This window comes from Rissa tridactyla, chromosome 12 (genome assembly GCF_028500815.1).
Source record: "Rissa tridactyla isolate bRisTri1 chromosome 12, bRisTri1.patW.cur.20221130, whole genome shotgun sequence".
Taxonomy (NCBI): Eukaryota; Metazoa; Chordata; class Aves; order Charadriiformes; family Laridae; genus Rissa; species Rissa tridactyla.
The window spans coordinates 4,896,941-4,918,021 of record NC_071477.1 but is presented as its reverse complement, the minus strand read 5'-3'; the positions used below and the strand labels follow the sequence as shown (position 1 = coordinate 4,918,021).

Here is a 21,081-nt window from a genome sequence, read left to right as displayed (position 1 = left end):
ATCCCAGTGCCAGGAGTAGCCCCCCCCGCACCACCCAGGGTGGACGGATGTGTGTGAGGTCCCCAGCCAGGGGGTGAAGAGCAGTTTGGGGACGGTGTGTGTGACAAGCTGTGTGGGGACACAGCCATCCCACGCCACCTGCCTGCGGGAGCAATGAGGCCAAGTGGGGAGAGGGGACCGCACTCACGGGGGACACGGCCATCCTGGGGGACACACCACCGCCCCGCAGGGTCCCAGTGCACGGCAGTCGTTGTGCCCCGCGTTTGGTGACGGACATATTTCTTGTCCCACGGGTGATGCCCCTCCAGGATCTCAGCAACTTTCCCGGGGAACTTCCAGCTGGAAACCCCTCGGTGAACCCCGGGACGGAGGAGGTCGCACCGTCCCTGACAGAGCGAGTGCGGTGCCCGGGAGGGACCCCTAAATGCTGCCGGGGGGCGCAAACCGCCCCCGAGCTCCGCGCCTGCCCTTCACAGTGCGGTTGCATGGCGCCGGTGCATCGGCCACCGACCGGCTACCCAACAGCCGGTGCACCGGGTGCCTTCTCCCGCCGCACGGCCCCCGGGGCGTCACCCCCTCCCCAGGGCATCACCCCCCGCTGGCGTACTGACACCCCTCCCGGGGCGTCACTCCCTCCCGGTGTACTGACACCCCTCCCGGTGTACCGACCCTCCTCCCTGGAGCATCACCCCCCGCCGGTGTACTGACACCCCTTCCGGGGCGTCACTCCCTCCCGGTGTACCGACCCTCCCCCCTGGAGCATCGCCCCCTCCCGGCGCACCGACCGTCCCGGTGCGGTGGGAGGGGGGCGGGTCACCCCCGCCGTTACATAAGGGGTTACGTCAGGGCGCACAGCCCCGTTCTTATCCCGCCGCCGCCCCGCCCGTTAACACGCCGCCACAGTGCCCGGCCCGGAGCCCGCCGCTGGGCCCCAGGTGAGCCGCGTGAACCGGGCCCATACCGCCCCGCCCCGCCTTCCCCGCGCCGTGCCAAGCGAGGTCAGCCCGGGCTCGGCCGGGGCGGCGGCAGCGGCGCAGTGCGGCCGCCCCTATGACCGGCCTGTTTACACCGGGGCGGCGCCTACCACGGCGGCGGCGGGGGGGAGAGTGGTGGCCGACCGCCGCGCTGAACCCCCCGCCGCGCTGAGTCGCGCGGGCGGCTCGGAGCCCCGGTTACCGGACACCGGGTGAGCGGAGCGGGCCGCCGCCGCCTCCACCCGCCCCGCCGCTGGGGGGTGGGAGTGGGACAGTCCTGGTCTCACCGCCGCCCCCCTCCCCTTCCCCCCCCCCCCCGCCGCCGCTGTGGTTCGTCCCGCCCCGCTGCGATTGGCCGAGCGCTTAAAGGGGCAGGCAGGGCGCGCTTTTCCGCCCTCCGACGCGGCGGCGCGTGCCCCCTCGCCCGCGCGGCGCTCGCCGGCTCCGCGCTCCCCGGCGGGCGGGGGGCGGGGGGGGGCGCGCGCGGCGGCGGGCGCCATGGAGCCGGCGGACGGCGGCCGCCGCGGGACACAAAGGGCGACGCGGCGGCGGGCAGCGCGGCGGGGCCCCATGGCGGCGGCGGCGACGGCAGCGGCGGTGGTGGCGGGGCCTGGCCCGGGTATCGGTGGTAGCAGTGGCGGGGCTCCACGGTACAGCCTGCTGGCCGAGATCGGCCGCGGGGCCTACGGCGTGGTGTACGAAGCGGTGTCGGGCCGCAGCGGCGCCCGGTTGGCGGTGAAGCGGATCCGTTGCGACGCCCCCGAGAACGTGGAGCTGGCGCTGGCGGAGTTCTGGGCCCTGACGAGCCTCCGGCGGCAGCACCCCAACGTGGTGCGCTTCGAGGAGTGCGTCCTGCAGCGGCACGGCCTGGGGCAGCGCATGAGCCACGGCAACAAGCGCAGCCAGCTCTACCTGCGCCTCGTCGAGACCTCCCTCAAAGGTACCCGACCCTCCCACGCACACACCACCCCCAGCACCCTCCTGGGCACCCCAGGGTCATCCTCCCTGGATGCCACCCCCACCCCCAGTGTCACCCCCACCCCTGGGTCTGCCACCTCCCTGCTGTCGTTGATGCCCCCATACCAGGTAACTTCTGGGATACCACTGGTATCACCCCCCCCTCCCCTTCCCAGACACCCCCTGCACCCCAGCATCACCCCATTGCTCACATCCCTCCTTGGCATCACTCTGCCCTCAGAGGAGCACCCAAAGCTCCCCCCCCCCCCACCCCACCTCCCTCCACTTTTAACTCACCATTTTTCCAGTATAACCGCCCCCAGGCTCCCCCCACTGCACCTCTGGTCATCCCACTCTCCTCTGTCACCCCTGCCAGCCCTGGGGGTCCCTCCACAGTGCAGCGGTACCTGCCCAGGTGTGCTCCCTGCTGCTCCCATCATCCTCCTGGGTCCTGTCCCTGAAGGGCTCCCCCACAGGGTCCCTCTGCTGCCCCAGCACCCTTCTTTGCTGCCACCCACCCCAAGCAGCCCCTGGGACCCCTGCAGAGTGTCACCTGTCCTGGGCTGTGCCCCGTGCCATGCCCTTGGGCTCTGTCTGTGTGTTCCCTCCACTTTCTCCCCTTCCTCCATCTGCTCCTCCCAGGGACACCCTTCCCTAAGTCCTGACCCTGCGCCTCAGCATCTCTGTGCCCTGCCTGTGGGGTCCCTCCCTGTGCCCTGCACCTCTGCAGCACCCCAGCCCCATGCTCCCCCTCATGAGGGACCCCATTGTCACCTCCAGACTCAGACCCAGCCCTGGGGAGCATCCCTGTGTGCTGTCTTCAGCCCTCCCTGCACCCCATGCCAGCGCTTTCCTCCTCCTCCATTACACCCCTTTCCTGGGGCTCCCTCCACTATCCTGACCTGTGCCACAGCCCACGCATGTCCCTCAGGGACCTTCACTGGTCTCTGCCCCAGTCACACCAAGGGGACGTCTTCCCCCTCTCCACCTGGTGCACAGTCCCATCTCCTCTGAGCACCCCAAAGCTGCAGCCCGTTATGGTGCCCTGTGTGCACCGGTCCTACAGATTTGGGACTGTTCTTTGTGCTCTCCTGTCCCTGTTCCCCCCACACTGTGGCCTCTCTGGGGACAGCCCTGGAAGCACCAGTGCCTGTAGCCTGGGCTGACACCCCCGTCTTCCCCTGGGGTCCCTTAGCAGCATCATGGGGCTGTCAGGAGTCACCTTCTCCTGCCACAGCCTATGAGTGTGATGGTGACATCTCTGAAATGCTCCCTCCCTCCCTCTGCTCCCTTGGCTGCTTGTCAGACCCAGCTCTGCCAATGTGCAGTGAAGATGTGGAAAAATACCAGAGCCCTGTATCCTCGATGCCCTCGTGCCCCCCAACCTGTCGCAGCCAGAGCCAGCTCACCCCAACCCCTCCCTTCCCCAAACTTGTGTGCCAGGGCTCGTGTCTGCTCCTTGAGGAGCTCAGTGTCCCCATGCTCCCCAGCGCAGGCAGCCTCCAAACCCTGTGCCAGGCACAGACTTCATGCAGGGCTGCTGAAACCCATCTCCGAGCAAAGCTCTGTCTCTCAGACTGTCCCTGCCCTCCGTGTTCCCTCTGCACTCCTGGGGGGACATGTCCAGACCTGATCCTGCTCTCCCTTCACACTCCACACACAACCGCCCACGGCAGCCTCCCCAGGAAGGGCAGTGTCCTAATTTCTGTATAGCCTGGGTGCTTCCTTTATGTGCTCTCACGGGCACAACTCGCCGGGAGAGGAGCCAACTCTTCCCTTTGGGTGTGTGACCAGCTGTAGCAACTCAAGCTCTTTCTGGCAGATGTAGGAGTTCCCTGTCCCCCCGCTTTGTCACGTTGCACACCCCGAGAAGAGGCAGCGTGGCATGGCTTGCGGGGAAAGCTCATGGGTAGCTATAGATGCCTCCCATCTCTAGGTGGGGAGAGAGCCCCCTGACTTCCCTACCGTGGGGAGAGCTTTGCTTGCGCCAGTCCTGCTGCAGCCCTCTGAAGAGGGGAGCAGAGCTGGGTTCTCCATCCCAAGGCCAGAGAGCAGCAGTTTCACTCCCAAACCCAGAGTGCGTTCTCCCCTCCATCTGCCTTCCTCCTGACTGCCCTCCGGGCTGTGCTCTGCTGGGCAGAGGCTGTTCTTGCTGCCTTCCCAAGCGTTGAGTCTGATATGGCACCGATAAATATTTTCAGAACAAAAGCTAGAGCTAGATGAGCCTCCCAGGTCTGCTCGCTCTCCTTCCCTGTCCGCAGTGCACGGGCTGCGTGTGTGGAGCCGCCGTGCTGTCACTCCAGCCGAGGTAGCCAGCACGTAGCTGTGCTGCCGTGCCATTCTGCACGACCGCAGCTGGGCTATTTACAGGCCTGCACAGATGCTGTGCCAACGCGCCGGGGCTCAGGGCACGGGGCGGGGGGGATTAGTCGGAGACTTTCTGGATCGGGAGCACAACTGTCGGGATACCAGGCAATGTCGTGTCTCGGCTACAGCGTGGAGCCTGAACCGTCATCATTTTAATGAGAAGTGGAATAATAAATTTAAGGCCAGAGTGCAAAAAGGAAGCTGAAAGCCCAGCACTGAGCCTGGAGGAGAGGTGTGTCCTTGAGCAACGTGCTTGGTGCCCCGATACACATTTTTGGGGCTTGTGCACAGCCACGTGCCCCTCTTGTTTTTCCTAACCCATGGCAGGTGAGGGAGCTACCTTAAGTGAACCCATGTAGGGCGTTGCTTCCTAACTGTCACCCACGGGTGACAGCAATTCGCTGCCGGTGCTCAGCCGCGCTCGCAGGCTGCCCTGGCGTCGCCCACGCATGTTACCATCGGTCCGAGCACCCAGGCTTTGTGCTGCTGGTTCTCATCTCTCTGGCACAGCCTCTTTGCGCAGAGGGAGTCGGAGGTTGCACACGGCAGTGGGATGCTGGTTCTGCTGTCTTTAGATTATTATTTCTTTTTCCCTGCGATGCTAAACAAATTAACAAGGTGTTAATGAGCTCCCAGGATAGGTGGTGGGAGGGCTGCTGCAGGTTTGGAGAGGTTAGCGTGTGCCGCCCTGTGTTTGGGCAGGGAGCGTGCGGGGATGCTCCCTTCGTGACGGAGAACAGGTCCAGCCTGTCGTCTGCATCTCTTCAGCTCTGGGCTGCTTGACTTCAGTTTGCTAACATCTCATCTTTAGGAAGCGGCTTGCCAGCTCTTTATGTTTAAAAGTGTTGGTTTTGAAGGCAGGAAGATGATTTAACAACTAAAACACTTTCAGATTATAGAAAGAAAATGAGGAAATATTACTCTTGGCTTAAGCGTCTCCTAGCAGTGCTCCACCCAAAGTGAAGTGCATGGTGCTAGCAGCTACTGCTGGGTCAGGGGCGTCCTCCCTGCGCTTGCCGACGTCCAGGGGCCAATTTTTAAATCAGAGGCTTCGTTATGCTAAAAACAAACCTCGGCTTGTTGGAGCCAGCAGGTCCTTGCTGCTGGTGAGCTGGTGTTTGAGCTGATTCCTTGTGGGAAGGGGCTTTGGGCAGCGCTGCCGTGTGAATGCTCTTACCCTCCCACCTGTGTGCCCTGGCTTGATGCTCCTGGCCGTGCGTGGGCACGGGGCACTGCCGTGCTCCTCGTCGTGGGGCAGTTCCTGGCTGAGAAGCCCCAAACCCTCCTACTCCCCGTGTTGGGGCTACATGGATGCTGACGGGAGCAGGAAAGCAAAGGTGCCCTGCTGTGCTGGGGTTTAGCAAAGCCAAGGTGGCAGTGGCGGTGGGAGCTGGGGCTGTGCAAAGGTCTCTGCTCCCGTTTCCATGCTGTCATGCTAGTCTCGCCAAAGGGCGGCTTGCACCAGAGAACCTGCTTTTTTCCTCGTTGGTGTTTTGGTCTCCAGAGCCAAGCTGTCCTGGGCTGCTCCCAGTTGGCTTGGGATCACGTGCTGAGCCCCCCTCCAGCACTTTGGGTGTCTCATTTGATGCCTCAAAATGCACCCAGTCCCCCACGTCTCCAGCCTGTTGATGGTCCCTCCCATCCCCCAGACCAAACCTTCGTCTTCTGCTGAGGGCAGGGAGGTGCAGCCAAATCTTTCTGTTGTGCAGACTTTCATTTCCATAGCAGTAGCCATGGATACAGACTGTTTGTGCAAATAACCAATATTCCCACCCACACTGATCACTGACCATTGCAGGCACAGGCGCTGGGCTTGGTGTCTGTGGTAGTCATTGGCTTTACCTGCTGCTGGAAGTTTGCTTTCCCAGATGCTCTCTAGGGCTTTGCTAAAACAAAACCCAACTTTGTCAAATGGGTGGAGTTATTTAACTGCTTTCAAAACACTTGGATTCGTCTCTGTGACTTGTTAACTGTGGCAGGGGTGAGTGGCGTCCTCCAACTTCTCCCTTATGGTGCTTGAGGGTGGAAAAAAACCCCAGTTCCTAGAGCAAAACGACGCCCTGGTTGTGTGTGCAGGCTCTGCCTGTCAGCTGGGTGCTCTGTGCAGGTGATGTGGGATTTGCCAGCAGGATTTGCATCCTGGCATCGGCTAACGGGGCCGGGTCTGCCGCCGGTGGTCCCCAGGACATCCTGGCATCGCATCGCGATGCCAGGATGTCCTGGGGACCACCGGCGGCAGACCCGGCCCCGTTAGCCGATACGATGCTATTGCATTTCTCCACGTGTCTAGTTTATGTGCAAGAGAGTGATTTGCCTCGGCAGGGGGGTTGTGGAGTAAAACCAGGATGCGATGAATTGGACGTGAAACGCTCTGAGCTTGAAGAGCTCAATGAGATGTCTGGTGAAGGAAGGAAGCTGTTGGGGGGCATAATACTGAGCAGCAGCGCTAAGGAGCGAGGCAGCATTTATATTCATAAGCGCGGCTGAGATTGCACTTACACGTTTGCTGTTTGGGCCTCCAATTTTCTGCTCTTTAAAGACTTGTTGGCACTTAGCGAAAGCTGTATGAAGTGGCAGAGCTCCCCTAGCGCAAAGGCAACGCTTAAACGCGCAAATTTTAGCCTAAAAAGTGCCCGAGTGCCGCAAGGCTGTGACACTGGTGTGACTGCTGTTAGCAAGGCTGTAGTCGCACAGCGTTAAGGGGTGTGATTTACTCCCCACTTGCAGTTATACTAGTAAAACATAAGGTATAAGCTAGCCTTTGCCCCCTGCAGCAGAGCTCAGGTGGGACAGCTGGCATTCATGCAGAAATGATTTTTTTTTTTTTTTTTTTGTGTAGACTTGCTGCTAATTGTGCTTTTAGTGCCTGCTGCTTTGGTTTTCAGAGCTTGGAGAGAATTGCTTGATGGTAGCACAGGAAAATAACCCTCTGCTCCCGAGTTCCCTGCAAGGAACTGAGAAGACGTGTGCTCGGTCTCACTCGCACGCCTGCACTTTGCTCCAGACAGGTCCCTGAGCTGGCTCCCAGGCAATAAACGTGGTGCTGGTGTGTGACACTCAACAGGATCCTAAAGCACTTGAAGCCACAGCAGCGCCAGCATCACTGCTGGTACCCTGCAGCGCGATAGGTCCCGCTCACATTCCTAAGGCCTTCACTATCGGCGTAAACCAGACCGGTTCCTTGCCTGCGCTGAGTTAGTGTGGACATTTTGCAATGTGTCTGAAAAACCCTCTCTTGTTTTTGTCCCTTTTGGTTAGGTGAGAGGATCCTGGGTTACGCGGAGGAGCCTTGCTATCTCTGGTTTGTCATGGAGTTCTGCGAAGGGGGAGACCTCAACCAGTATGTGCTCTCACGAAGACCCGACCCGGCGACAAACAAGAGCTTCATGCTGCAGCTGACCAGCGCCATTGCCTTCCTGCACAAGAACCACATTGTCCACCGGGACCTGAAACCAGACAATATCCTGATAACCGAGAAGTCCGGCACCCCTGTTCTCAAGGTGGCCGACTTTGGGCTGAGCAAGGTCTGCGCCGGCCTGACTGCTCGGGGCAAGGAGGGTGCGCATGAGAACAAGAATGTGAATGTGAATAAGTACTGGCTGTCTTCGGCTTGTGGCTCCGATTTCTACATGGCGCCCGAGGTCTGGGAGGGACACTACACTGCCAAGGCCGACATCTTCGCCCTTGGCATCATCATCTGGGCCATGATCGAGAGGATAACTTTCATCGACGCGGAGACCAAGAAGGAGCTGCTGGGGACCTACATCAAACAGGGGACTGAGATTGTGCCTGTTGGGGAAGCGCTGCTAGAAAACCCAAAGATGGAACTGCACATCCCTCAGAAACGCAGGACTTCCATGTCTGAGGGGATCAAGCAGCTCTTGAAAGACATGTTGGCTGCTAACCCGCAGGATCGACCTGATGCCTTTGAGCTTGAAACCAGAATGGACCAAGTTACATGTGCTGCTTAAATTCAGGGCAGGGCACTGCTGTGCTTTACCGCTGGGTGAGTGATCCACAGTTTTTATATTATTCTGTCTGCTGCACCAGCCTGATAATGCACTTTGTAGTGACACAAAGGAGTCTTTTATGTTCCCAGAGCTATTTCTATAGTGATTCATCAGAGCACTGCTTCGTAATTTTTTTTTTCCCACCTATTCTACTGCAAAAATAAAGTAGAGGTGGGAAACAGAATTAGCAGCTGCACATTCTGCTGCTGCCCAAAGGCCTGGCAGGGCTGTGTAGGAGCCCTGCTCCCCAAGAGGCCCTGGCCAGCGGCTGAGACGGGCTGGTGCATGGCGTAGAGACGCCGCGAGCACCCTCTGACATCAGCTTTGGGTACCTCAGCCTCTCCCAGGGGCAGGGAAGGAGCTGCCAGTTCTGCTGCCTCTTCTGCATGGTATAACTTCTGCGGTCAGTGGTGAGAGCACCTTGCTGTCTAGCACAGTCCCCTTCCCCTCTGAGACTCAGACGGGACGCCTCGGGGCTTGGCTGGTTCGATGAGCAGGCACTGAGTGGAGTGGCAGGTCCTCAGCGCAGACAAAGCTGTTCCCTTTGCTTTCACCTACAAGGCACGTGGGTCCGTCTCGTTTCGTTTCCTTGCTAAAGGCAGGACTTCCCTTTGGTGTGAACTGCAGTTGTCTAAACCCAGTAGGATGCTTTGGTCTCCAGCATCTGTGTTTTTCAGACCTGTGTCTGCTCAGGAAGGAAGCTTACAAAACAGTTGTGCTCAGAGTGAGCTCAGCTCCGTTCAAGCAGAGTCCCCTCCCTCCTCCCCCCCCCCCATCTTGGTTCCTAAATAGTCCCAAGCTCAGAGATCCTGGTCCTGAGGGTAGTCACACATGGTCTGCAAGGATCCCCAGGGATGTGGTGTCATTAGCCAGTGACACCAAAGGACTGGGAGGTGCTGCCTGCATGGCAAAGCAGTCTGTAAACAGGAGCTGTTACTAGGGTTTCTCCCGGCCAGCAAACCCCCTAACCAGCAAACACTCAGCTTGCAGCCTTGCAGCCGATGGCTGTGTGCCTGGTCCGCTCCCGAGAGTGAGCCTCCAGCAGCAGGGTGGTGGGGATGTTTGGGCAGGTTTTGCTAAAAAAACCTCATTGCTGCCCATCTGAGGGTTCCTGAGCTTATGTAAAGTGATGCGCTACCCATCCCCTCTCCATGTGGAAGAGGGTCTAGTGGGAGGTGTCCCTGCCCGTGGCAGGGGCATTGGAACTAGATGATATTTAAGGTCCCTTCCAATCCGAACCATTCTATGAGTGTGCCCAGGTGAGCTTTGTGCTGTTTGCAGAGGAATAGGAATATAGAAATGGAAAGGCCTACGGGCTAGGTCTAGTTCTGTCACTGCTGGTTTGTCCAAACTGGTCCACAAACAATCCCCTCCGCACCCCGGCACAAAATATTTAGCGCCCCTAAGATCTCTGGTGCAAGTAATTGATGTGACTGCTTCTGCCTGGGGCTGGGACTCGTTACTGGTCCCAGCGCAAGTCTGGGCTGGGGATTAGGGTGGGGGAGTGAATCCGCAGAAATGCGAGCCCTTGAGATGGGTGTGATAAAAGTCCCAGGGGCAGAAGCGGGGGCACCCCACCTCGTGCTGCAGGGCGAGGTGTGGGTCTCCCCTGGCTGTCCGGAGCGGCTCTGCTGCGTGGCAGAGGGTCGGGTCGGGGTTTGCGGCCGCCATCTGCCATCGCTCTGTGCTGACACGATGCTGCTGAGTTATGCAACCCCCGTGCCCTCTGGGGAAAATTCATCCTGCGCATATCTGCAGAATAGTACATGCAGGGATAACAAACACCGAGGGGACAGTCCTACCCCGGGGCTGTTTGCTTAAAACCCAGCTGCCTTCTGCAAACCTCCCCCCCACCTCCATCCGAGGACGGAGCCAGCCGTGAGTCTGCACCGATCAGTGACACAGCTGCAGCAGAGATGGATGCACTTGTATAACACAACCCGGCAGACATACATAGCGTGGCTGCTTGGCCCAGATAGGAACCCGGCGCCGGGCGTATGTTCACCACAAACCCTGAGCATTGCGCTGTGCGTCAGGAGAGAATTCCTCTGGCTTGTTTATGGGGCAGCAGAATATTTGGTGTCCTTTCCTATAAGGTTTTTCTGATGCGTCTGTGGATTTGTGCATTCAAATCAGCCTGCCTCTGGCTGTTGTTAAATGCAAATCTTAAATTGGAAACCCGCTTGAGAAGCTTAAAATGGGATTTAGAGCAGGACCTGAACCTGAATTCTGCTCTCAGGTAATTTAAGTTGACCGAGAAACTCAAGTAACCTCTTCCCAACTTAATTGTGGTGCTGGCACGTAGCTTATAGGGCTGCTGGGTCATGCAGTGGGTTCTTCTTCCCCAGGACAGCTTCAGACCCTGCGCAGCCTTGGTTCATGTCATAACCTGGAAAACTGTAACCCTCCCTGACCCAGGCAAGCAGATGTTTGCTTATTCTTTGGTATGCTGCTGACCTCTTCTGATTTTGCTTCGTGTTCCAGCCTTTAGTTCTGCTACAGATGCTGCACGCACCTGCCAGTCGGCAGGCTTCGTGCTCTGTTACCCTTCCAAAATGTAGACATTAAATGTCAGTTCTCAGCCAGGAAAAGCGTTCTGGGTTGGTTTCTGCCGGACACCAGGGTGTCTGGGGGGGTTTCTGCTGGGGTGGAGACAAGCCTGCTCATCTCCATGTTCCTCTCCCCAGTGCTGCTGGTAGCCCTGGGGTGGTAGGTTCAGCGGAGGTGGGCAGCATTTTCCTGGGCAAAACAAAGGTTTTCTTTCTTATTTGAACACTGTGCTTCCCCACCTTCTGCAGCAGGCATTATCTAAAGCTCGAGATCACTGTTCCCAAAAGCATGCCTTTTGGGCAAAGAGGACAAAAGCCTTTCTAGTACAATTTGGGAGTGGCTGGATTGTGCTGGGTACCTGCTGATGGTCTCTTGTTTGCCGTGTGATTGCCCAGCACTGTGACTGCACCGCACACTAAGGAGTATTTCACCCCTCCTTGTCCGTACCAGAAGGTTGGGGTGACTCTCCTCTCTCCTCCTTTCCTGGACATCTTTTTCTTTGCATGTTTTGTAGCTGCCCTGCGAGTTCCCCAGGGCAGGTGAGGGGCCTCCAGTGGACACTGCTTTGGTGGGACCCTCTAACATTGGGGAGTTCGTGCAGTGTGGATTGAGCACTTCTTAGATAAGTCATTGAGGAGCGAGGTACAGCGAGAGCACATGGCTGTTTGCTGCTCACTGGAGTAGCACTGGTGGTCCTGGCCGCAGAAATAAGGGGGTTACATGGGGAGCAAGTGGCAGCATTGCCCAGAATTCTACATTTAAGAAACTTTGTCATTTTAATCATGTAGGACATCAAACGGTAATGGTTGTGCTTGGTGTAGAAGGCAGCTTGTTCTGGTAGATTGTATCCCATGATATTTTCACTGTGGATGAAACAGTAGGTCTGATTTTGGGATGGATGCTCGAGGTGAATGGCAGGAACGTGTGCGTGTGGTGTGGTGCAGACTGCAGCATCTCGGGGGCTGCCTTCAGCAGAAAGGTGTCTGACAGCCGAGACCAGCCTGGTTCCCTCCAGCACTCCTCCTCCTCCTCCTCTCTCACTGGTTTTGATCATTCCAGTTTCAGATGGAAATAACTGTTTGCACTGGCATTGTTCTCCTCTTTGCGTTTTCAAAATGCAAGGGGAGCTGACGCTGAACAAGCTCGTCGGCTCTGCGTGATGGTGTCTGTCCCCAGAGAGAGCTCGCTGGTGCTGTGCCTGCTCCTGAGCACCGCTAATAAACTGCTGTCCTACAGAATTTCAGAGCTGGAGGGCAGGGATCGGACGCACATCGGCAGTGCCTGTGCTGGTGAGCTGTCAGCAAGTAGGGCCGTTGCATCCAGTTAAGTCTTGTCTGTTAGTACCACTCAGCTCAAATTCTACCATGCGGTAGAAGTGCCTTGACCCCGCTGGCCAGAAACAGGTGGGCAAGTCAAGGAAAAGGACAGTGGTTTCATTTCTCAGTGTTGGCTTTGACTTCAGAGTGGTTTCGGTGTGGTTTGTGAGTCTTGGCACGGTCAAAACAAGCCACGGGGCAGTGAAAGCAAGGTCAGTTCCTCCTCTTGGCCATAGCAGCGGGTGCAGCATTGCAGGGCCACCCTGCGGAGTAGTGACACCTTTCTGGGCAGCGGTGACTCTACCTGGAGAGAACCAGGGCCCTGAGGATGAACTGGTTCACGTCACCTCTGGCCAGATGTGTTAGTCTTTTCGTTTGCTCACCGTCACCCCGCTCTCCCTCCCGGGGGAGGCCACTGCAGTTGGATTTAAGGGAGCTCCCAAGGAGTGCGTCACAAACGTATGTACAAAGCATGAGGAAGAATTTAGGAGATAAAGCTGGCTCTCGGCCCCCTTCTCTCGTACCCTGTGTTCCCACGCAGGGGTCGATAATGTGATTAACAGAAGAAGGTGCTGGGTTATCTCTCCCTTTGCTGCCACGCAGACTGCCTTGCCACCTCCCATCTCTGCCGTGACCCACGCATTAGTGTCATCTTCCTTAGGTGCTGGCTGAGGACTCCATGGGCTGCTGGTTCATATCCTGCTGATGCCGAATGAACAATTCGAGCTGATTAAAACTATAAGTGGCATCAGTGGAGGGATTAAAAGCTCTTGAACAAGCCCCTGAAACAACGTGCGTCAATGGAGTGAGCTCTCCTGTCTCAGAGCTGTGAGCTCGGGGCCGCTCAAGGAAGCGCTTTCCCTGAAAACGCTCCTACTCCAGGGAAGCACAAACAGGAACGCTGCCCTACTTGCTAATGAAGCTGCGCCACAGGAGAAATCTTCCAGAAAATTCCTTGCGCCGTTGCCCTCGACCTGATATCGGGGTGCCTCTCGCAAGCTTTGCCTTCTCAAACAGAAAGGCTTTTCTTTCTGATCGCAGCCTGCAAAGGCAGCATCTCCTGGTTAACCTCTCTTGAAAAGCAGCGTGCCCGTGGCCCCGGCTTCTGCTCCGAGCAGCGGAGGCCAGAGGCAGCCTCTTCCTTCAGAAATGTGTTCCTCAGACATGGATTTCTTTAATGAGATTTCCTAGGGCTAAGGGATTTGAGTAATTTGCTGGGCAGTGGCAGTTTTTCTTCAGCAGGTCTCTCCCACTGCTCCGTCGCTCAGTGTCTCTGCGGAGTCCCTCGCTCGTTCCCAGTTAGGAGAGGACCTGGCCGTACTCCCCGGTGTGGATCTGCCCCTGTTGAAGGGGGCAGCTAAATGCACCCCCCCATTTTTTTTTTTCCATGTAACTGTCTGAGCTCAGAGCTCAAGTTTGGGGAAGAATCAAGCTGCGGGTAACTCCTGGAAAATTCCCACCTGTGCATAGCATGAGGGGTGACGAAGTGGAGCAAGGTCCTCCCCTTGGGGTGAAGGTTTGTGTTTCAGTGACTTCCAGCCCCGTCCCCCTTGAGGAGCCAGTGGGCAGAGCTGACAGCAGCAGGGAGAGCCCCAGGTCCCTCCATCAGGCAGGTGGGTCCCAGCTTTCATCGAACCATCACCGCCACTTCCCAGCACAATCCCTGGCCTCAGCTCTGCTGGTCCCCGCTCTGAAGGTTGAGACACCCTGAGTGATGTTGTTTCCAATACAGAAGTGACATGTCATGCACATGCGCTGTTCCTCTGCTGGGTCCGGCCTTGCTGCTGGATGGGACATCCACAGGGAGTTTGCCGGATTGCAAACAAACTGGGAGGAAAATGCTGGTGGCTTATGGGCAGAGTTGGGTGTTTCTGCGTCCGTGAGCTGGGAGAGCAGGAGGGTGCAGTGCCAGGGCTGTGGAGGAATCGGTGCAGCACCCTTGGTGTCTCAGGGCTGTGGGGGATGCTCTACATTGTGACTTTGGCCAGAACAGGGACTGGCGCAGCAAAGAGCTGCTTGTTCTTCCCTGAAATCCCTGGCACGGAGCATCCTCGTCTCAAGTGCAGGTTGTGGCATGGCTGCGCTGCGAACCCATCCTGCTCTGCTGTCAGCTGCACCGAAATGGATTTTAACCGCCTCTTGCAGAGCCACTTGAGAAGCCTGAGCTGCTGCTGACGCACATGCAGGGTGTCCTCGGTGTCACAGCTTGTTCCACCTTTCCCGGTGGAGAATCGGGAGCCACAGCGAGCGAGCACATCACGTGGACCCTCAAGGCCGAGCTGTGCTGTGGTAGCGCTCATCCTTCCAGCCAGGCTGTCACTGCAGCGAGCCCTGTGGGAAGGGGCTATGCCCCCTAACAAGGGGCATACGGAGCGATGCTCAACTCCCAGCCGACCCGTCCCAGCTCAGCCCGTGCACTGGAGCGGCTGGAAGCGTGTACTGACCTTGGCAGCGTGCTCTGCGCAGGGCTGTCTGAATCACTCCTGAGAAAGAAATGACTGTAAACCAAACCCAGTGCCTGGATCGATAACAAAAGCACTGTGAAGTAGAGAGATGTGTCAATGCTCCTCTCGGGCTAACTGGAACCAGTGGGAAGGCTGTGGGACTGGGTGTCCTCCAGCCCTTCCATCCAGCAGCCGGATGGCTCCAGCACCAGTCTGGTTACCTTTGCACCTTCCACCCGGAGCAGTTGTTCATAGACATTGCTGTTCGCAGTCATTGTTTGGGACCATGTAACAAGAAGGCGTGCGCTCATCTCAAGTTCTCCCAGTCCCTCAAATGATGCTTTAATTAAGGCTTGGGAATTAAAGGAGAGAGGCAGGGTGCACACTGCACCAGCAATCCTGCTTGCTTTACTTACCTGCAGCCTGGGTTGGGTGACAGCAGGAGGGCTGGCAGGACGTTGTCACAATGTAGTAACTGGGACAAAACTGCTGACACACCTGACCTCTTTTTTTTTTTTCCCTTTCTTGTTTTTCTTGCAGGTTTATTTTCCAGGGACCCATAATCTCCATTATTTACGTGCAACAAGGGAAGGCAAAGATAAGGGAAGATGATGATACAGAAGATCCCTGGTCTGCAGGATCTCCGGCAATGTGAAATCTTTGGGTGTTAATTTGTTTTGTTGGGAAGAGGTGTTCTGGCAGTGCGGGAGGGGGCTGCAGGGGCCTGTAGAAGAGCACGAGCTGGCAGTTGTCATGCTCACAAGGCTTTTAAACAAGATCCAGAAAGCAGAGCTGCCCTTGCCCAGCCCTCCCTGTGTCTCCTGGGCTGCCGTTTAGACTCGGTAGATGTTTCTAGAGAAGATCTGGTTCCATAAGGAGGTGGGAATTGGCATCCCGGCAGAGAGGTGTGCTGCCAGGCACCAGCTCCGAGTCCAGCTGGGCACAACTTTAGGTTTAAAGGTATTGCTTCTGTCTAGGGGAAACGGGAGCAAAGTGATTGCTGGGTTTGCGTCGGGCGTGCAATGCTTTAGAGAAAGTGAGTCTTTTGGACCAAGCAGCTAAATAATTTCATAGCCAGGCAGTTTCTCAATAGGTGGATGCTGCCCAGGCTATGAGCGGTTGACATTAGGGTAGAGTAGCATAAACAAGCTGGAAAACCATTCAGCAAGGCAGGTCTGCTGCTGCGACGGGCAGACCTTTGTTCTCCCCAAGCTGGATTTCACTAGTGACGTTTGTTACAGTCTTTCTCTACGGAGGGCGACGGGGAGCCCATAGGTACGTTTTCAGGTGGACATCGTCTCTGTACAAAAGAAACAGAAAGCAGTCCACTACTCTGAGCCATTTCATGCCAAACTTCAGTTGTTAAGAACAATACTCGGGAGAGGAGGAGGTTTGGCCTAAATGGCTCACAGGCTGGAATTCTAGCCTCCTGCGAAACACTTTTCCCTGCTAGATAACTGTCTTCAGGAAGCAAAAGGCAATGCTGCTGTTTGGGTTTGGTTACAGTACAGCTCAGGTAAGGAGATTGGAACCTCAGGCTGAGCAGTTAATACTCTATTTCCTTGCCTATATTTAGAGCAACACTAATATTCCAGGGCTGAGCCCGCGTTGATGGTCTTTAGGCTTTGCTCACTGTAAATGCAATGTAAAGCACCACCTCTTCGCACCCTGCAGGTTCTGAACCAACGAAACCATTTCTCATCAGGCTAAACCACCTGGTGGTGGTTTGAGGGGTGGGCTGGGCTGACCCAGCACCGCTCACGAGCTGCCCGGGCGCCCAGCCCTTACCGCAGCCAGGACTGGATGAGGCCACAGGGTCCCTCCGACGCCCTCGTCCCTGGCTGTGGGAGCTGCTCCTTGCCTCCTGCAGCTTTCCTGTGTCATCACTGACACATCAGGTTCCTGAACTGGCAGCACCTCCTTGTATGCTTTGCTGACCTCACAGGAATGAATGGAAATGCAGGAAATTCAGGTGGGCTAAGGCAGAGCTAAAGCAGGGAAAGGAGGGAGGGGTATCTTTTTTTTTTTTTTTTTTCCCATCTCTATTCTAGGACACAAAGCTAAGGCTGTTGCTGCAGGAAGGCCAGGTCCCTCTTAGGAGGACGATGCCAGGAGGTTCCAGACCATCAGTCTGTGACTTGTGAAGGTTCCGACAATACAAATCCAGCGCCAAGCCCCTGTTCCCACGCTGCTTTTTTGTTTGTTCTTAGGGATGCCTCTGTGGGCTGTGGCCAGCCACAGCCAGACCATGACTGTACAGACCCCTTCCAGGCTGGTTGCTGGGGTTGGAGCAGTTTGGGGCTGGGTAGCAGGTGCTGTGCTCAGCCCTGCCCGCAGAGCACTCGTGGGGGCTGTGAGCAGCACTTTGCTGGCTCTCGTTTCTCTCTAACTAGCAGCAGATCCCTGTGGCGGCCGTGCTGGGGGGCTGCAGGCGGGTTTCTCCCCCTGCTCCCGGGGAGGGCTTGCAGAGCCCCGCATCCCGCAGGAGGGACAAGAGCTGAACCCTGTAGTTCACAAGTACGGTGTTAGTGCCGTGATCACTGGACCATCCTTCCTCCACCTGACAGAGCCTTTGCTCCTGGCTGTTAACAACTGTTATAACCTAACCCTGGCTTGAACCAGTGCAGTAAGAGGGCTTTACCCTCCCAGCCCTGCTCGGGTGGCTTTCCCTGCTGGAAGGGCCCCTCACCAGGCGTTACATCCCAGTTGAAGGGACCTTTCCATGTGTGGAAACCAAGCCTGAAACGCAGGATGTGGAGGTGGAAGGTGGTGAGTGAGTTGCTCACCGGGACCGCTGCTTCCAGCTGGGGACAGGAGCGAGCCTGGCGGGCAGCGGCCAGGCAAGCCCTGGGAGGGTCAGCCCTCTTGGTCCACCGCTGTTTCAGGCTGTCTTCAAACCACACGTCTCCACCTCAGCTTTTGCATTGCAGATGTGTTTTTAAAGCAGCTTGATGTTAGTGAGCTAGACCGTAGTGCCTTACTTTAGGATTTAGCAAACACTTCCAAGAATGAGCTAGGGCTGCTAGCCTTTGGCTACTGTGGATGCTTCCCTGATTAGTTTGTTCTTTTAAGAGCCTTTCTCCCTGATTGTTTTGCTGCTGTTTGTGCTCGACTCCCCAGACTATACGGGAACCTGCCTTGTGTTTACAGCTCCCAGCATCTCTCCTCCCAGTTACTTTGGCCCAGACCAAGAACCTCTCGAACAAGGTGGGAACAGCTCAAACCTGCATGTGCTGTGGGGTGGAGGATGTTTAGGCTTTTCTTCCCAGGTGGGTCTATCGGGCATCTCCTGCCCAGTTCCTACAGGCTGAACTTCTCCCTCCGCTGTAGATGTTTTTGGCATTAGGATGCGCCACTGGGAAAACTCAAGCTTAAGAAAGCAGCACCGAGCCTGCAGCCCATTGCCCAGCCCAGGGCCAGGCTGTCTCCATCTCTTCCTGGCCGCAGCGAAGCTGAGCATCCAGGTGCTGGGGGGGGTCTGGTCAGCGTGGGGGGAGCCAAGCCCCCTCTCGTGAAACCCTGCTGCCCTCTGAGCTTGTGGGGCCGCAGCCGGTGCCCGTGCTGGGGGAGTGATTGTATGAAACTGTTTACTTCTGATTACGCTGTTTACAAGAGGGATGTGGGGTGGGTGGGGGGAACAAGCCAAGCCTCAGGAGGATTGGGAAACGTGTTATCTGCACCAGCCTGCAGCAAGGCTGACACCGCCGGCATCGTGCCGGTGTCACGGGGATCTCCCGACCAGCTTCAGTCCACAGGGAGGAGAGAGCAGAGGTGGCTCTAGCCTAGAGGGGATAGATTAGCTCCCCCTTGTCCCCTTGCTGCTGTGTTTTGAGGTTCAGCGGTGCTAGTGACAGATAAGAGTTACCCCTGTGGTCTTCCTTTACTCCTCAGGACCCAGCTCCTTCACATATCAGAGGCTCCCAGAGCCTTTCTGGAGCAATAAGACTTAAAACAAGCATTACCATCGTCGTGGAAATCCTCCGTTGTGTGCATTGTATGTCTCCTCCGTATGCAGTACTGAGTCTGGGTTTAAGCCTGCCAAGCGTCATGGGGCAACTGCTTCAGGGCACGAACTGGGATGGGTTTTCCCAGGGCTTTCTGCAGGTCACGAGAGCAGGGAAACCCATTGCTGCTTTCCTTCCTTACCCCAGGTGTGCGCTGCCCAAGCCTCACACTACAGCCGCCTGGGGCGAGGGGGGGGGCTCCTGGTCCCCTTTCAGCGACGCTGCTGCAGCATGGGCACGGGGTGCTCAGCCCCGGCTCCTCGCAGCCTCCCATCCCTGCGGCCGGGCTGCTGGGGTCCGAGGCTTGGCAGAGGGGCAGCATCCGGAGAGTAGAGCCGGATCCAGGGGAGCCGGGGGATCCAGGGGCTGATGCTCATGCTGCTGCTTCCTCGCTAACATCGCTGGTGGTGGGGAGAACTGCGCCAGCAGCTCCTCTGCTGCTCAGCTGGTTACTGGGCACATCCCAGCGTGTGGCCCTTGGTGTCCAAAAGCATTTCACGCTTCAGAGCGGGGTGTCGGGGTGGTGGGCACAGCTGGAAGGAAAGTGCAGGGAGCTGCTCTCTTCCAGCAGCACCCTGACAAGTTCCATTTCTCTGCAGTCTGCCCAAGTGCTTTTCACTCTGAGGGTGATGTCCAGGCTGCTGGAAGAGCTCACAGGGACCACGCGGGAGTGCTTGGTGTCCCCATGCTGGCACCCCAGCAAAATCCAGGAGCTTTGCGAGCCGCTTCCCTGCCCCAGCCCCTGTGCTGAGCTAGCAAGAGCAGAAGGCTTAAACCCAGACTCCAAACTAAAGATAATGATAATTAGTAAATGAATCTGTATTTTTTTTTTTTTTTTTTTTTTTTTGCACAGAAACTGGTAATCTAGGACCTACGTGTGAACAAGTTTATATAAATATTTTTTGTACTTGGTTTACTTGGGTTGGTATGAGACGTTCTATTTAAGTTCTTTGAACACTGTGGATACCCTGATGTGTATGAGTGGCAGAGGCTTTGTAAATTAAGGGGCGTTTGTGTGAATAAAGCTATTTGATGGGGTTGAAAAGCCACACACAACTTGAAACAGGAGCTTTGTGCGTTTGTCCTCAGCTGTGCTGCTGGTCTCTAAGTAAGGAAGGGGAATCCCCGAGCAGCGGTGGGCAGACCAAGGCCGTAAAGTGGTCTCAGCTCCATCCTGGAGGGCCGGACCAGCTAAGCCTGGGCTGGGCTAGCTGGCCTGACCCCAGCCGGGGGCACTAAACCAAGGTACGGTGGCCAGTGCCAACCAGAATGTGGCTCCCTGGCAGGCGGCACCCACAGTCCTTTATCCTTGCCCCGGATTAGGATTAGCCCCGTTCTCGCTGCAGACACCAAGTAGGCCATGGTGATTAGCGGGGCAGGCAAGCGTGGCCTCTGCCCGCGGAAACGCCTCCCCGTCCTCCCCCTTCCCCGGCAGCCCCGCAGCTCGGGAGCCAAGGAGGGCGAGCAGCCTCTCGCCCAGCTGGGCCACCCACTCCGGAGGCGGCTGCAAACCTAGCAAGGAAAACGCCCTGCAGAACCGCTGCTTCAGTAGCCACAAATATTTAATCCCTTTGCGCAGATCCTCTGTCCCAAATCCCACATGTGCAAACCAAAACCAAGCCGCTGGGAGCCCCCATAGCCCTGTTTCCAGCCAGGCCCCCCAGTGCCACGGCTGACATCCGTGATGGGAAAACCACAGCATGGCTGAGCCGTGTCCTGCAGGGATGAGTTTTCCTTTGGGCAGGGAACGGCAGGCAGCGATTTCCCGGGTGTTGAGCAGCGTGGGGCCACCCTGCGCCGGTGTGGGGACACAGGGTGTCCCGGCACCGGGGCCATGCACTGCCGCTCGCCAGCCCTTGCGTAACAGCCTCGAAACCTTGTGCTGGGACGTGCTCAGCGGCCAGTCCTTCCCCCCCCCCGGCAGCCCCAGCATCTCCGGCTGCGTGGCTGCGGGCTCCCCCCACATGGCCGTCAGCATTGTGCTGCTTAATTGCTGCCGACAGAGACCTAAAATGGATGCTTTCAGCCCAGCGGGGCCACGGCGGAGCTGGTTGGCCCTGGCCAGGGTGGTGCCGAGGGGCCAGAGCTGCCCCGCTCGCTGGCAGACAAGCAAGGGGGGGCCCAAGCTGCATTTCCCCTGCCCCCTCCAGCTTCCAGCCAGGTTATCTTGGGGCTGAGGGGCATTGACTGCATGGCACCCACTGCGAGGGCAACACTGGGTGCTCAAACATTCCCCCCCGGTCCCTCCCCAGCATCCTTCCTGCAGGCAGGGAAGGGGCCGGGTTGGCTCTGGTCGCACTGGGAGGTCTGGGACAAGCCCCAACACTGTCCCTGTCCTGGTGACAAGTGCAGCTGCGGTGAGCGGCCGTGCCACACTGCTGCCGCTGCGTGGTCACTGGCTCGGTGCTCACTGGGCGAGTGGGGATGCTCACACAGTCACCACAGGCTGGGGAGCAGGG

At 57.4% G+C, this 21,081-nt stretch overlaps 1 protein-coding gene across 1 annotated transcript; it reads left to right on the top strand.

The window, feature by feature from the left end:
- Positions 1 to 296: 296 nt before the first annotated feature.
- Positions 297 to 19,318, top strand: STK35 (serine/threonine kinase 35). The gene is made up of 5 exons (XM_054218720.1): positions 297 to 398; positions 936 to 1,186; positions 1,250 to 1,914; positions 7,557 to 8,304; positions 15,159 to 19,318. The coding sequence occupies exons 1-4, from the start codon at positions 297 to 299 to the stop codon at positions 8,267 to 8,269; spliced, it is 1,731 nt and encodes a 576-aa protein (XP_054074695.1). The 3' UTR covers positions 8,270 to 8,304; positions 15,159 to 19,318.
- Positions 19,319 to 21,081: the final 1,763 nt, after the last annotated feature.

Excerpts from the sequence above, each read along its gene's own strand:
- STK35 (XM_054218720.1), top strand. The coding sequence starts at position 297 with ATGCCCCTCCAGGATCTCAGCAACTTTCCCGGGGAACTTCCAGCTGGA. Across the intron at positions 399-935 it reads CACCGTCCCTGACAGAGCGA|GTGAGCCGCGTGAACCGGGC; the intron begins GTGCGGTGCCCG and ends GCTGGGCCCCAG. Across the intron at positions 1,187-1,249 it reads CCCCGGTTACCGGACACCGG|TCCTGGTCTCACCGCCGCCC; the intron begins GTGAGCGGAGCG and ends GGAGTGGGACAG.